This window comes from Callithrix jacchus, chromosome 5, assembly GCF_049354715.1.
Source record: "Callithrix jacchus isolate 240 chromosome 5, calJac240_pri, whole genome shotgun sequence".
NCBI classification, from domain to species: Eukaryota; Metazoa; Chordata; class Mammalia; order Primates; family Cebidae; genus Callithrix; species Callithrix jacchus.
This window is the reverse complement of record NC_133506.1, coordinates 64,169,786-64,186,920: the sequence shown is the minus strand read 5'-3', so window position 1 is coordinate 64,186,920 and position 17,135 is coordinate 64,169,786. Positions and strand designations below refer to the sequence as shown.

At 45.0% G+C, this 17,135-nt stretch overlaps 1 protein-coding gene across 5 annotated transcripts in view; it reads right to left on the bottom strand.

The window, feature by feature from the left end:
- Nucleotides 1–13,056: 13,056 nt before the first annotated feature.
- DOC2B (double C2 domain beta) overlaps nt 13,057–17,135 on the bottom strand; it is a 34,440-nt gene continuing 30,361 nt past the window's right edge. For all 5 annotated transcript variants that reach the window (XR_013535371.1, XM_035299285.3, XM_035299286.3 and 2 more), the window contains one exon: nt 13,057–16,665. Coding sequence is in view for 4 of the 5 variants with exons in the window: in XM_035299285.3 (XP_035155176.1) it covers nt 16,529–16,665 (137 nt within the window). In the remaining variant the exon portion in view is untranslated. The remainder of the gene's footprint in view (nt 16,666–17,135) is intronic.

Sequence of the window (17,135 nt, the reverse complement as noted above, 5' to 3'; positions counted from 1 at the left end):
AGAATCACACTGAATGCTAAAGAGCTTCAACATAATGAAGAATCTATAAAAACTAACAGGCAAAACAGCCAATTAGCATCAAAATGGCAGTATCAAATTCACACATAACAATATTAACCCTAAATGTAAATGGACTAAATGCACCAATCAAAAGACACAGACTGGCAAATTGGATAAAAATCCAAAACCCATCAGTGTGCTGTATCCAGGAAATCCATCTCACATGCAAGGATACACAAAGGCTCAAAATAAAGGGATGGAGGAAGATTTACCAAGCTAATGGAAAGCAAAAAAAAGCAGGAGTTGCAATTCTCATCTCTGATAAAATAGACTTTAAAGCAACAAAGATCAAAAGAGACAAAGAAGGCCATTACATAATGGTAAAAGGATCGATACAACAAGAAGAGCTAACGATCCTAAACATATATGGACCCAACACAGGAGCACCCAGATACATAAGGCAAGTTCTTAATGACTTACAGAAGGACTTAGACTCCCACACAATAATAGTGGGAGACTTTAACACTCCACTGTCAATACTAGACAGATCAACCAGACAGAAAATCAACAAGGATACCCAGGGCTTGAACTCAGACCTGGAGCAAGCAAACCTGGTGGACATTTACAGAACTCTCCACCCCAAATCCACAGAATACACATTCTTCTCAGCACCACATCACACCTACTCTAAAATTGACCACATAATTGGAAGTAAAGCACTGCTCAACAAATGAAAAACAACTGAAATCATAACAAACAGCCTCTCAGACCATAGTGCAATCAAGTTAGAACTCAGAATTCAGAAACCGACCCAGAACCGCACAGCTTCATGGAAACTGAACAACTGGCTCTTGAATGTTGACTGGGTAAACAATGAAATGAAGGCAGAAATAAAGAAGTTCTTCGAAACCAATGAGAACGAAGACACAACGTGCCAGAACCTCTGGGACACATTTAAAGCAGTCTCTAGAGGAAAGTATATAGCAATAAGTGCCCATATGAGGAGAATGGAGAGATCCAAAATTGACACCCTATCGTCAAAATTGAAAGAGCTAGAGGAGCAAGATCAAAAAAACTCAAAACCCAGCAGAAGACAAGAAATTACTAAGATCAGAGCTGAGCTGAAGGAGATTGAGACATGAAAAACCCTTCAAAAAATCAATAAATCCAAGAGCTGGTTTTTTGAAAAGATCAACAAAATAGACAGACCACTAGCCAGATTGATTAAAAATAAAAGAGAGAACAACCAAATAGATGCAATAAAAAATGATAAAGGGGAAATCACCACAGATTCCACAGAAATTCAAACCATCATCAGAGAATATTACAAACAACTCTATGCACATAAACTAGTAAACCTGGAAGAAATGGATAAATTCCTGGACTCCTGTGTCCTCCCAAGCCTAAACCAGGAGGAAGCTGAAACTATGAATAGACCAATAACAAGGTCTGAAGTTGAGGCAGCAATTAAGAGCCTACCTCACAAAAAAAGCCCAGGTCCAGACGGGTTCACAGCCGAATTCTACCAGACACACAAGGAGGAGCTGGTACCATTCCTTCTAAAACTATTTCAAACAATCCAAAAAGAGGGAATCCTTCCCAAATCATTTTATGAGACCAACATCATCCTGATACCAAAACCTGGCAGAGACCCAATGAGAAAAGAAAACTTCAGGCCAATATCCATGATGAACATAGATGCAAAAATCTTCAATAAAATATTGGCAAGCCGATTGCAACAGCAAATCAAAAAACTTATTCATCATGATCAAGTAGGATTCATCCCAGGGATGCAAGGCTGGTTCAACATACGCAAGTCTATCAACGTAATTCACCACATAAACAGAACCAAAAACAAAAACCACATGATTATCTCAATTGACGCAGAGAAGGCATTTGACAAAATTCAACAGCCCTTTATGCTAAAAACCCTCAATAAACTCGGTATTGATGGAACGTATCTCAAAGTAATAAAAGCTATTTATGACAAACCAACAGCCAATATCATACTGAATGGGCAAAAACTGGAAGCATTCCCTTTGAAATCTGGTACTAGACAAGGATGCCCTCTCTCACCACTCCTATTCAATATAGTACTGGAAGTTCTAGCCAGAGCAATCAGGCAAGAAAAAGAAATAAAGGGTATTCAAATAGGAAAGGTGGAAGCCAAATTGTCTCTATTTGCAGACGACATGATAGTATACCTAGAAGACCCCATCACCTCAGCCCAAAAACTCCTGAAACTGATAAACAACTTCAGCAAAGTCTCAGGATATAAAATCAACGTGCAAAAATCACAAGCATTCATCTACACCAATAACAGACTTAAAGAAAGCCAAATCAAGAGCGAACTGCCATTCGCAATTGCTACAAAAAGAATAAAATACCTTGGAATACAACTCACAAGGAACGTAAGGGACCTCTTCAAGGAGAACTACAAACCACTGCTCAACGAAATCAGAGAGGACACAAACAGATGGAGAAACATTCCATGTTCATGGTTAGGAAGAATTAATATTGTGAAAATGGCTATACTGCCCAAAGTAATTTACAGAATCAACGCTATCCCCATCAAGCTACCATTGACTTTCTTCACAGAACTGGAAAAAACCACCATGAACTTCATATGGAACCAAAAGAGAGCCCGCATAGCCAAGTCAATTCTAAGCAAAAAGAACACAGTGGGGGGCATCACACTACCGGATTTCAAACTATACTACAAGGCTACAGTAATCAAAACAGCATGGTACTGGTACCAAAACAGAGATATAGACCAATGGAACAAAACAGAGGCACCGGAGGCAACACAACATACATACAACTATACAATCTTTGATAAACCTGACAAAAATAAGCAATGGGGCAAGGATTCCATGTTTAACAAATGGTGTTGGGAAAACTGGCTAGCCATGTGCAGAAAGCAGAAACTGGACCCCTTCCTGACACCTTACACTAAAATTAACTCCAGATGGATTAAAGACTTAAACATAAGACCTGGCACCATAAAAACCCTAGAAGGAAATCTAGGCAAAACTATCCAGGACATAGGAGTAGGCAAGGACTTCATGAACAAAACACCAAGAGCATTGGCAACAAAAGCCAAAATAGACAAATGGGACCTAATGAAACTCCACAGCTTCTGCACGGCAAAAGAAACAGTCACTAGAGTGGATCGGCAACCAACAGAATGGGAAAAAATTTTCGCAGTCTACCCATCTGACAAAGGGCTGATATCCAGAATTTACAAACAACTCAAGCAGATTTACAGGAAAAAAACAAACAAGCCCATTCAAAAGTGGGCAAAGGATATGAACAGATACTTTACGAAAGAAGACATATATGAGGCCAACAATCATATGAAAAAATGCTCATCGTCACTGGTCATCAGAGAGATGCAAATCAAAACCACATTGAGATACCATCTCACGCCAGTTAGAATGGCGATCATCAAAAAATCTGGAGACAACAGATGCTGGAGAGGATGTGGAGAAAAAGGAACACTTTTACACTGTTGGTGGGAGTGTAAATTAGTTCAACCATTGTGGAAGACAGTGTGGCGATTCCTCAAGGCCTTAGAAATAGAAATTCCATTTGACCCAGCAATCCCATTACTGGGTATATATCCAAAAGACTATAAATCGTTCTACTATAAGGACACATGTACACGAATGTTCATTGCAGCACTGTTTACAATAGCAAAGACCTGGAATCAACCCAAATGCCCATTGATAATAGACTGGATTGGAAAAATGTGGCACATATACACCATGGAATATTATGCAGCAATCAGAAATGATGAGTTCGTGTCATTTGTAGGGACATGGATGAATCTGGAAAACATCATCCTCAGCAAACTGACACAAGAGCAGAAAATGAAACACCGCATATTCTCACTCATAGGTGGGTGATGAAAAATGAGAACACATGGACACAGAAAGGGGAGTACTAAACACTGGGGTCTATTGGGGGGAAATGGGGAGGGCCAGTGGGAGGGGGAGGTGGGGAGGGATAGCCTGGGGAGAAATGCCAAATGTGGGTGAAGGGGAGAAGAAAAGCAAAGCACACTGCCATGTGTGTACCTACGCAACTGTCTGGCATGCTCTGCTCATGTACCCCAAAACCTATAATCCAATAAAAAATTAAAAAAAAAAAAAAAAAAAAAAAGAGCTGACTGAACTCCAGGCCAGTGCGGGTAAGGGTAAAGAATATTTATCAAAGTCATTGCATTGTTGTTATTTGTTTCAACTACAAATTTCTCCTGGGTTCCTTTTAATGTCTCCAACTATCTTAGAATTATAAGCAGCAATGCTCAAAGGCAATGATAGGAAAAATGCCTGACTTCACATACAACATGTCCTGCAAGGAATTAATTTCCCTGAAATAAAATGAAAAATGCAGACATGGTTCAAGGTTGTATTCATCCACGTGGTGAGAACAGAGCCTGAAATTATAGGGGCATGAGTATTCGGGAGAGTAGACCTTTCACGTTGATTCCTCAGAGATGAATTGAAGTTATGGTCCCGGGAGGCATTTGTGCAACACTCACCTGTTGCCCTATCTGTCAAATTTACATTGTGAGTCTGCTGGGTCCAGCTATAATTTTAAGTCTGATAGCATGGTTGACAGTCTATTATGTTCAACACATTTTTTTAAAACTTTTACTTTCAAAAAAAAATCACAGCTTTCTTATTCTTTTCTATTCATCATAAGTCCGTGTTGCTAAGGTGGAGTCTTGGACTTTTCTCTATCTCAATGTGGTAGAAGAGGCCCACCCCGCGGAGTTTTGGCACAAGGCTGGCCCTGGAGAAAAGCAGAGGCCAAGATCCCACATTTGGCATATTTTAAACCAGTTCTGAGAGATACTATTGCTTATCTGTTTTCTTACCACTTGGACTATGATAGGAACCTCCCAACAGAGAGAGCACTCTACTTTCTATTCTAGACCTAAGGTCCTCATGATCCAAGGAATGGGTGCCCTTTGGAATATCTTTGTGAGAAAGCAGAGTGAAGGGAAAAGACATTGTCTATGTGTTTCTGGAACCTTCTGTGAAACCAGCAGCCATATTTTCCCACCTCTAACCTCTTTCTCAGTATTCACTTGTTAGCAGCACTGGTCCCAAAGATGCCACCTTATCTAGGACACACCATGAAATCAGACCCAGCCCATGAGAAAAAGAGACACAGAAATTATTTTGTAAGTTATTAGTAACAGCAAAACCACCATCAACCTAAATATGCAATAAGTAAGTGAACAGTTAGTAAAATTCTCTTAAAAATTAACTCAATTTGAAGAGTGCTAAAATTTTTTACTTGTACCATGGTAAACTGCTCATGATACCATTAAAAAAATAATTAGTCAAACTCCACAACAAAGACAAGCCAACTCAAAAACAGGCAAAGGATTTGAACAGACATTTCTCCAAAGAAGATATACAATGGCCAAAAAACATGAAAAGATATTCAATATCATTAATCATCAGGGAAATGCAAACCAAGCCCACAATGAGACTACTTCACATCCACCAAAATGGCTCTATTCATTAATAAATAAATAATAAAAACAGGAAATAAGTGTTGCCAAGATAAGGAAAACCTGCAACTCTCATACATTGCTGGTGGGAATGTAAAATGGTTCAGCTGTACAGAATATGACTAACAATTCCACTCCTCGGTACATATCCAAAACTGAAAACAAGTGGTAACCAGGCTTCCCTGTAGCACTGCTCACAATGGCCCAACAATGGAAACAGATCAAATGGCCATCAACAGATGAATGGATAAACAAAATGTGGCATAATGAAATATTCTTCAGCCATAAAATGGAATGAGTACTGATGAATGAACCTTAAAAACATGTTAAGTGAAAGACACCAGACACAGAAGGTCACAAATTATATGACTCTTTCTATATGAAATGTCCAGAATACGCAAATCCAGAGAGACAGAATGCAGACTCGGGGTTGCCAGAGGCCGGGGAGAGGGAATCATGGGGAAGGCTTATTTAATGGTTAGAGTGATGAAGTGTTTTGGAACCAGACGGAAGTGGTGGCTGCCCAACACTGTAAATGCACTAAGTGAACAGTTCTTCACTTTAAACAGTTCCTTTATGTGATCTGAATTTCACCTCAATAAAAGAGAGGGAGGAAGAACTGGGCAACTTCAAGTTTCAGTCAAAATGGAATAACAGGGATGAGATTGACCCTCCCACCCAAAATAGCCAAAAGGGACAAAATGTATAGAACAGTGGTTTTCAAGACACCAGACGTCAGGCAATGAAGAACAGTAATCCCTGAGGAATGGACACTAATGAAATGAGCCTTTTAACTGCCCCTGCTCACTCTCATGAGATAGTCCTCAGGCTGTGACACAGGAAGAAAGAAACCCAAAAAGAGACTAGGTGGCCTCCCAAGGTGAGGGAATGGGGAATGGAACCAAGATGGCTAGAGTTGATAGGACATGGTTTGAGAATCTGCAGAGAAAGAAGTTTGAAGATCTACAGAGGGTTCCCAGGTAGACAGCCGAATACTGCTTATGGTGTGCATGTAGGGAGAAGACCCAGGGCCAGGGAAAGAACCACCGAAAGACTGAAGGTAACCATGCCCCATGCTCACAAAGAGCTGGCACCAGGTTAAAAAGGCCCTAGTGGTACAGTTCGGTGCGTCCCTCCAAATCTCACGTGGAAATGTGACCTCCAATGTGGTAGTGGGGGGTGTTTGGGCAGATCCCCCATAAACGGCTTGGTGCTGTCCTTGTGGGGATGATGAGTGAGTTCTCTGAGTTCATATGGAAGCCGGTGGTTTAAGAGAGCCCGGCACCTCCTCCTCTCTCTCTTGCTCCCTTTCTTGCCATGGGACACCCTGCCTTCACCTTCCACCATGTGTAAAAGCTCCCTGAGGCCTCCCGGAAGCCAGCAGATGCTGGTGCCATACTTGTACAGCCTGCAGAACTGTGAGCCACATAAAACTCTTTCTTTATAAATTACCCAGCCTCAGGTATTCCTTTACAGCAATGCAAATCGGACTAACACAGTTGGGTAGAGTGTAATGAGGCTCCTTACCTTGAGGGTGGGCGCTCATTAGCCCTCGATTGAGCACTGCTCTGGTTCTGCCTAACGGATGTTAATAGCAAGATCTGAAAGAAGCAAACTGCTTCCAAAAAAATCTGCAACTCATAATAAAGCTCCAGAATACTCATAGGAATACAAAAATATACAACACCCACCAAGGCAAATGTTACCTCTGGCATCTGATCAAAAATTACTAGGCACAGAAAGCACCAGCAGGGCAGGACCCGCAGTGAGGAGGTAATCCACTGAAACTGACCCAAGTGATAGGATCTGCAGACAAGGACATCAAAACTGTTTTTATAACTGTGTTCCTGGTTTTAAAAGATTAAAGACAGGGCATTGAAAAACACACATATATATAACTTTCAGAACTTTTAGACACAGAACTACAATGTATAAAATTCAAAGTACGCAGGATGGGCCTCACAGCAGTTTTGACATTGAAAAGGAAAATATTAGTGAACTTGAAGGGGCAGCAATAGAAACTATCCACAGTGCAACAGAGAGAAAGCATAATGTTTAAAAAGTCAAGGGAGTACAAATGAGCTGTGAGACAACTTCAAGCAACTAATACAGGAATAATGAGAATCTCCAAAGGAGAAGACAAAGTGCGGGGGTCAGAAAAAATATTCGAAAAATACCGTAAAATTCTCCAAATTTTATGGAAACAATAAACTCACAGATCCAAGAAATTCAAAAATTTCCAAGCACAAGAAACCAAGGAAAAATAATACACCGAGGCACATCATAATCCGTGACGTGTTTTAAAAGGAACATTGTGTAAAGATGACAGATTTTTCATCATGAAACGATGCAAGCAGACAGTAGAGTATATCTTTAAAGTACTCAAAGGAACTATCAAGCTAAAAATGTAAATTCAGCAAAAACTGCTTTCAAAAATGAAGGCAAAATACTTTTTCAGGCAGACACAAACAGTAGAAGAATTTATCACCAGCAGACCCACACTAAAACAAAAGCCCTTCAGGCAAAAGACAAGTGACACCAAAAAGAAATAAAGATGTACTAGAGGAATGCAGGACAAGTACCCACTGGGTCCAGACAACAGAGAAGGCAGGAGCGAGGGGCAGACTCCTAAGGAGGTGGCAGCTACCCAGCTACAGCTGCTCTGCTAATGCTGTTACCAGATCTTCCAGAAACAATGCAGGACTTGGAGACACAGGTATGACATTTTTCCACTTTAAATTCAAGGTACAGTGCAAGTGAAGCACACCAACAGCCCAGGAAAAACGAAAGCTGCTATGAGGTTAAAATGCATCCAAGATTTGAAATTAGGATTGAAATTAAGAAATACAGATAAAATGTCTTTAGCCCTTCCTGGACTTTCTACTCTCACAATGTAAAGCTTTGGCTCATCGTATTACTGGCGGCATTGTACAGATGTAAAGAGGATGCACATTTGAAAGGCTTCGACTCTTCAATTGTGGGCTCCTGGCAGGTAAGGAGCTGGTACCCATCTTGGAATCCCTGCAAACTACTGTGGCTGAGAGCCTAGCACAGTGCTTAATAATTTTGGTTGCTGACTCTAATATTTTATGGTTCACTAGATTTCCTCAAAAGATGGCAGAAAACACCTTTCCTGTACAGGGGAAATGTGCTCTATATGACCCACAAAATAAAACACAATAAAACCTATAACCAAGACTTAAGATCCCCTGTGGCTGATGCATGAGATCTTCAGCAGCAATCTGACAAATATATATATGTCCATGCCTTTCTCCCTAGAAACAGCTCCTGGCAAAGGTACACACCTGGTGCCTTTCACATTCCTGTCATAATAATCTCTGTATACTTTGTTACATGCACACTCTGTATATACTTGGCTATAAAAAATATACACACTCTATACACATCTATATACTCTGTTATACACATCTATATACTCTGTTATAAAAAATATACACACTCTCTACTCTGCTATAAAAAACATATACACTCTCTATATACTCCATAATGAAATATATACACACTTGCTATACACTCTGTTATAAAAAATAGGCCGAGCACAGTGGCTCACGCCTGTAATCCCAGCATTTTGGGAGGCCAAGGCAGGCGGATCGCGAGGTCAAGAGATCGAGACCATCCTGGCCATGGTGAAACCGTCTCTACAAAAAATACAAAAATTAGCTGGGTGTGGTGGCACGTGCCTGTGGTCCCAGCTACTCAGGAGGCTGAGGCAAAAGAATCGCTTGAACCCAGGCAGAGGTTGCAGTGAGTCGAGATTGTGCCACTGCACTCCAGCCTGGTGACAGAGTAAGACTCCGCCTCAAATAAATAAATAAAATAAAATAAACTCACTCTAATTGTACTCTTACAAAAATGTGCACACTCTATTTCTACTGTGTTATAAAAAATATACACACTCTGTACTGTTATAAAAATATACACACTCACAAAACACTCTGCTATAAAAAAATCCACTCCCTATTCGTCCTCTGTTATAAAAAATATACACACTCACAAAATACTCTGTTATAAAAAATATACACTTTCTATTTGTACTCTGTTACAAAAAATATACACACGCTATTTGCAGTCTGTTATAAAAAATGTACACTTTCTAGTTGTACTCTGTTATGGAAACTATACACTCTTTAAATACTCTGTTATAAAAAATACACAGACTCTCAAAATACTCTGTTATAAAAAATATACACAACCTATATGTACTCTGCTATTAGAAATATACACACTCTATTTGTACTGTTATAAAAAATATACAAACTCTCCAAATACTCTATTATAAAAAACACACACACTCTATTTGTACTCCATTATAAAAATATAAACACTCTATTTCTACTCTAAGAAATATACAAACTCCCAAAATACTCTTATAAAAAATATACACACTCTATTTATGCTTTTTAATACAAAATATACACCTTCTATTTGTACTCTGTTATAAAAAAATACACACTCTATTTCTACTCTGTTATAAAAAATATACACACGCTATTTGCACTCTGTTTTAAAAAATATACACGCTATATTTATACTCTGATTTTAAAAATGTACACACTCTCTAAATACTCTGTTATAAAAAATATACACACTCTATTTGGACTCTGTTATAAAAAATATACACCCTCTATTTGTACTCTAAGAAATATACACACTCTATTTATACTGTGTTATAAAAAATATACAACCTCTCCAAATACTCTGTTATAAAAAATACACACCCTCTATTTATACTGTTATAAAAAATACATACACTCTATTTCTACTATTATAAAAAATACACAAAATCTCAAAATACTATTATAAAAAATATACACACTCTATTTGGACTCTGTTATAAAAAGGATACACACTCTCAAAATATTGACCCTAACGCTAACCCTAAACCCTAACCTGAACCCTAACCCTAACCCAAATCCAAACCCTAAACCCTAACCCTAACCCTATCCGTAACCCTAACTCTAACCCCAGCCAAAAACAAAATACACCGAGCCTCAATGGACCCTACCTGCCTCCCTGCCAGCCCATCACTTTAACCTGACTCTGTTCCTGCCTTCCCCAGCAACGTAACTGGTATGGAGGGGCCCTATTCAGACTCTTATCCTCTTCTGGGCGATGGTCATATTGGATGACAGCATATTCCCGGGCCCGGGTGTCTTCATCCTCCCTGGTTGCCATCTTTGGTAACGTCATAATCTCAGATGCCACTATCTTGGATGTACCTGTAACCCTTAGAATCTGACGACATTTTATAACATCCCCCACCGTCTCCAGAAACCCGGGCTCTCTCCCTGACAGACACCCCCGAACCCAGACCCCTCACCGAGTGCCCTCTGTAAAACAAAAAAACAGAAAACAAAAAAGACAAAACAAAACTTCTCCCAATCCCCAACAACCACAGGCAACTCACTGGCACCACAGCACAGCACAGCACGGCACAGCAGAGCCCAACAGTGGCTCCCTTCCCCTAAACTCGGGGAGCCCCTAACTCCAAGGAGTCCCTAACCCTAGCCCGAACCCCACGCCCCTGCCCAGAGCCCCCCTGGGAGCCCCCAATCACTCCCCCACCCTTCCCCCTGCACCCGGGACCCTGGTATAGACTTCCCTGATGAATATTTATAAGCATGCAAATGACGACCCCAAAGAAACCCCAGGGACCTGCTCCCCTGCACCAGGGGAAACCCTGCATGCCGATTTACATGATATGCAAACAAGCATGCCAATGACCCCCCCAAACATCCCTGGGGCAGGCCCCCTCCACCTGCTGGGAACCAGAAATTCAAATCTCTCCGTGAATATTTAGATATGCAAATGAGACACCCCAAATTAAAACACACCACACCCCTCAGGGCACACGAGCATGGAGGGCACACAAGCCTGGACGGTGCCTGCCTACCCAGCCTTCCTACTTTTGTGAAGCCTATTCGGACTCCTAACCTCTTCCTGGTGGCTGCCATCTTGTATGACGTCATGTTCCTGGGCCACATGTGACGTCATCTTTCTTGGACACCCTATTTGATGACGTCATATTTACATGACACCCCCCCTTGGTTTCACCTGTATCCCATAGAATCTCATCCCCTTTAAAAAAAATGTTTTCAGAAGGAAACCAACCCAACACGATCCAGAAACCAAACCCTAAAAAGAGAAAACAAAAGACAAGTCAAAAAAGAAAAAAAATTTTTCAAAATAACACTAGACTCTCCCTGGGGCTCCCTTGTACGCCGACCCTCTCCCTAACCTGAACCCTGACCCTCGTCAGGGTTCTGAGTGGAACCCTGTGAACCTGATCCTAATTAGGGTTAGGAGCCCAACCCTGCCCCTAAGCCATGAATATTCATGCTCTCCTCATGAACATTCATGAAATATCATACATGCAAATGAGATGCCTATTGATTATGCAAAACCCTAACCCTATCCCTGACTCTAACCTTTACCCTAACCCTGACCCTAACCTGAACTTGAACCCTAAACTCCAAACCCCTAACAGTGACCCCAGACTCTCACCCTGAGCCTGATTCTAAGGTGAGACATAGAAGAAAGACATTGAGAAGTTTGTACATTCAGTGACATAATGCATTTTATTCTTTAGTCGATGTTAGAAAGCAAAGGCTTGTATCTCTTGAAAAGTTTCTATCTGACATAAAGAATGATATACAATAAACTGTATTCAACAATTGGTCAACACTTTCTAACAAGGTGGAATGAAAATATAAAGTGTGGGGATTGATACTAGTCCTCATCCACTTATCTGTGGTTAGGAAGGTTTATTTTTCTCCCTCAAAACCTAAGTAGTACATGTGTTAAATTACCTTCCAAATTTCAAGACTCTTGGCGCCTCAGACAGGGACTAGGATTAGAGTCAAACCACTCCACAGCTGTTTGTTGCATGAGTGCACAATAGCATGGCCAACATGTCATGGTGAAAAAAGTCTTGTGCAGCTTCCATTCAAATTCTGCTTCTGCCATTGACCAGCCATGTGATTCCGCACAAGTATTTTAACCTTATTGGGCCTCAGTTTCCCCATCTGTAACTTGGGGGCCTACATCAAATGGGTTCCTGGTGAATAACAACAAGACTGTATTGTTTCAGTTGCCTTTTCCTCCGTCTTTCCACTCTCCCCTCCAAGTTCTTTTTTTTTTTTTTTTTTTTTTATAGTCTCCCTCTGTTGCCCAGGTTGGCGCACAGTGGCATGATCTCAACTCACTGTAACCTCCACGCCCCAGGTTCAAGAGACCCTCCTACCTCTGCCTCCAAAATAGCTGGGGCTACAGGTGTGTTCCACCATGCCAGGCTAATTGTCAGAGAGTATGTGTGTACAGACCACACCAGGCTAAGTATGTGTGTGTAAAGATGGGTTTTCTCCATGTTGACCAGGCTGGTCTCGAAACTGGCCTTAAGCACACTTCCCGCCTCAACTTCCAAAAGTACTAGGACTTACAGACATGAGCCACTGCCCCACCACCAAATCTATTAAAACAAGAGTCTCACCAAGACAATGAAATTGCAATGTGACGTTTCTGTTTACTTTGGATTATATGTCGTTATAAATATTAACAAATAAGACTTTAAAAGGACACCTTTGGGTGGGTCAGACCAAAGTACAAAACTTGTGTTGTGGGGCTGTAGTTTGAGGACAGTGTCTGCAGCCTTCACATGGTAGCAAAACAGTGTTAAGCAGCGCACGAAAGTCTGCGTCGGCGACAGCCACAGTCCATGCATCGGGAGGTTCGCTTGCTTGGCGAAGGAACGAACCATGGGCAGGGCATGCACGGCCTGGGCTCGGCGGGCGGGGCGCAGTTCCCTCACTCGCTATTAGAGGCCGGTAGGTGACTGCTTAGGGGCTGGATGTCGGGCCCGTTGGGGACTGGCTAGTGCTGACGGGCGCAGTTCCCTCGCTGGCCACTAGAGGTCAGGAGGTGACCGCTTCAGGGCTGGAAGACAGGCCCGTTGGAATTGCCTACTGCTGGCGGCGGGCGGGGCAGGGTTGAACGCGGCACCTCATTACTGACACCTGACTTTGGAATGACTTTTGTTTTGGCATCAATTTCCTGTCTTTGTGGGGCTGATGTACCCGAGGAAAAATGCCCGTTTGGAGTCAACGCACTTTGAGAGAGAGAATCTGCATGGGATCTAGAACCAAGCAGGGATCCTAGGTAAGGACGATTTCCAAACTTCCTGGCGGGGGGTTCCTGCCGGAGTGGCCGCGCTGCCCCTGGGCTGGGTGGCCAATGAGCCCCACCTCCCAGCCTGACTGTCCCCACCTTTCGGGTCCAGCCCCATTTGCACAGCCTGGTCAGGACAGGGCCTGCACTAGGGGCCTGGAGTTCCGGGTTCTTGTCCCAGCTGTACCCCTACAGGGCCCTTCCGCCCACGCGCTGAATTAAGGAAGCCATAACCAGGTGGCTCTTAACACAGCCATAACACAGCCTCTTCTACCTTTGCCGTTCATCACTTCCGTGTCTTCAAACAGGCTGTCAAGTCTCCTCTCTGAATGAGACCTCCCCCCAAAAGGCAAAGAAGATAGCCAGAGCTTTGCATGAGACCCACCCCCCCACCACCCCCCACCTCCCCCACCCCCCACCCCCGCTCAAAAAGCAAAGCTAAGAAGATACCCAGAGCTTAGCTAGACACCAGGCCTTTTAGATATGGACCGCCTCTTACCTTAGGTCCCCAAAGGGTCTCCATTCTGGCTGCATGGAGAAAAGAGGAGCCTTTGCCTCAACCTGCAGAGGCTGGGGTAGGGTGGCTGAATTCTGGGACTGGGTTAGGCACCTCTGGGGGAGCCTGAAGTAGCATGGATGGTTTCAAAGCCAGCAGACAAGGTGGCAGGACAGTGACAAGACCCCAGGTCCCTATCGTGCACCAGAGCTCACTGAGTCTCCACCTGGGGTCTCTGCTGAGTCTCTGACAGACCAGGAGGGAAGGAACTGGGGGTACTGATCCCCAGAGAGAGAAAGTGGCAGTCAGAGGACTTGGGTTTGAGTCCTGGCTCACCCCTTCCTGGTTGTTTGGCCTTGACAAACTGCTCAGACTCTGGGAACCTGTTTTCACCTACAAGATGGGGCAGAGTCAAACCCAGCTTGCAGGGCTGTGAAGATGAGTTCTGCCACATACAAAAGCCTTCCTAAAGATAGGGAAATAAGGCTCCATGAGCAGCAGGTGGCCAGGGAATGTGTGGGGGCTGGAGTCCTGTTTCCTCTGCAACCTGGGACAGGGCTGATGGGCACTTGGTGTAATTCAAATCATGACCCTGGAACTTGGGCGGTGGTGTGCTTTTTGTCTGCAGTGGAAGTTCCCATCCTCGTGCCTGTGAGACCCGTTACCAGTGCTGAAGGGCGGGCAGCAGGCAGGTGAGCCCCAGGCTAGCAGCCAGCAGGATCTCTCGGGTGACCTCAGATGCCAGTACCCCTCAAGTGTGGTGTCCGGCACTCTGGGCTGGGGGCCCTGGATCCTGGTTCCAGCTGTGTAGGGGCTGGAGAGCCCTGGGCAGGTCACCTGCCCTCTCTGGTCCTCTGTCTCCATCACACACTGGAACTCCAGCTGTGCAACTCTTTGGCTCTGCATCTGTTCACCCAGCATTCCTGAGGGCCCCTTAGTAGGCAGGCAAAGTTTGCTGGCTTCAGCCCTGAGCCCCAAGATTCAGATCCTCTCAAGCCCTTCTTGGAGAGCCTAACTCAGGGGAGTGGACAGGCCCACCAAGCAGGGTGACTCTTGCTCAGCTCCTGCAAGGGGAGACCTGGCCCCACAGGCCTCCCAGAGACAAGGCCCTGGACTGCCACCAGCTACTCCCAAAGGGACATCTGTGGCCGTGGTAGGGCCAAGATGCCATGAGCAACCACCTGGAGGCTCCCAGTACTCAGTGTGAGCCAGGAAGCAGAGAGGAGGGTAAAGGGCAGAGTGAGGACGTGGAGAAATTCTTGCTTTTTCCAAGCAAAAGGGACCCTCTTCTCCACTGCAGTTGACTTGATGCTTATGCAGGGAAAGAGGAGGGGGTGGGCTGTCCTTGAGGTCCGTCAGGTGGAGAAAGAGATCGAAGTGGGAGACTTGCGTCTGAAGTCTGACGTTGACCCTGCACCAACGTCTCCATGGTGCTTCCGTCACTTCCCCCACCTCCTGCCTCGAGCCTCACGCCTTCCTAACAAACCCTGGCCCAGTGAGGAGGCCCTGGGTCTGCAGCTCCCTGATCCCATCAGCTTTCTCTCTCCTCCAAGCCTTTGTGACCACACAAATACTGGGACTGCTTTTCCCTGACCTCTCAGCAGTAAACAGAGCCCAAGGTACTTGCAGACTAGCCAGGCTGGTCTTGGTATTTCTTGCCACAGTTGGAATGGTTTGTTCCCAGTTCCCTGATGGGAACTCCCTGAGGGCAGGCCCTATGTCTCATTTACCCCCAGTGCTTGTGGAATCACTGAGTGAAGCATGTACCAGTCTGCCCCTCATCAGGAGCCTCGGGGAACTCTGGCAGACTTCTGGCTTGCAGGCCCGCTTCTTCCACCTGCCCAGCAGGTGACAGAGATGAGGGATGCAGTCAGTCTTTCTTGGGCTACATCTGGGAGCAGCCGATCTTCAAGGTCTCATCCTCCACCTGCCTGCCTCCTCACCACCTCCCTCCTCCGTTCCCATTGCCCCTCAGCATGACCCGCACTCCTGTCCTCTCAGCCTGGGCTGGCCTCTAGAAGGGCCCTTGCCCCAGGTGGCCCTGTCCCCTTCCCCTGGACACATGCTGAGGTCTCCTTCCACCACTGGCCTCTTGGGCACCAGAGGGCTGAGAGCCCCACCCCAGCTCCCTGCCCTCCCCATCCCAGAGTGGCTGAGCCCTCCAAGTCCTACACACGGGGACTGCGGTGGCTCTGCATCCAACAGGGGTCCTAGATCTACCCCGACGTGGGAGCCACAGGCTGTGGTGGCTGCTGGGGAAGCCTGGGGCTGGCCGTGCTGGGCGCAGGTGGCACGGGGCTGGTGGTGGTGGGCAGGCATCAGTCGCTGAGCACAGCCCCCGGGAGCTCGCTGGTGAGTGTGTGCCAGCGCTCAATGCGCTTGTCCTTGTTCTTCAGGCAGTCGAACCAGTGCTTCAGACGCTCCCCCTTGGCATTAATGCCCAGAACCACGCCACCTGCAGGAGGATGGGAGGGGCAGCTGGGGCACAGGGACCCTCTGACTCCTCGGCCTGGGGCCCATGCTCCCTCCCAGGTTCTGTGCTCCAAGGCCGGCTTCTCCCCCTGCCCGCTGGGTTCTGAGCTTGGACAGGAGCTGACCTCCAAGCCATGCTCTAGCCCTGTCATCCTGCCCCTCTTCCACCAGGGCAGGGCTAGAGGCAGGGTGCAGAGGCAGTGTCAGGGCCAAGGAATGGGGGCTGGAAGAGGGGAGAAAGGGCCAGCAGCCCCACTATGTGCAGTCACCAGGCCCACCAGGAATTTGGGAATCCCGAGGGCTCAGAGTCCAGCCCAAGGTGCTGCCCATCACCGTCTCCTGTCCCCACTCCATCACAGACTGCTGTGTGGCCCTCCCACAACTCCTTCCCTCTCTTGGCCTGTCCCTTTCTGGGGCACAGGGGTCAGGCTGGAGAAGGTCTGAGGGCAGTTG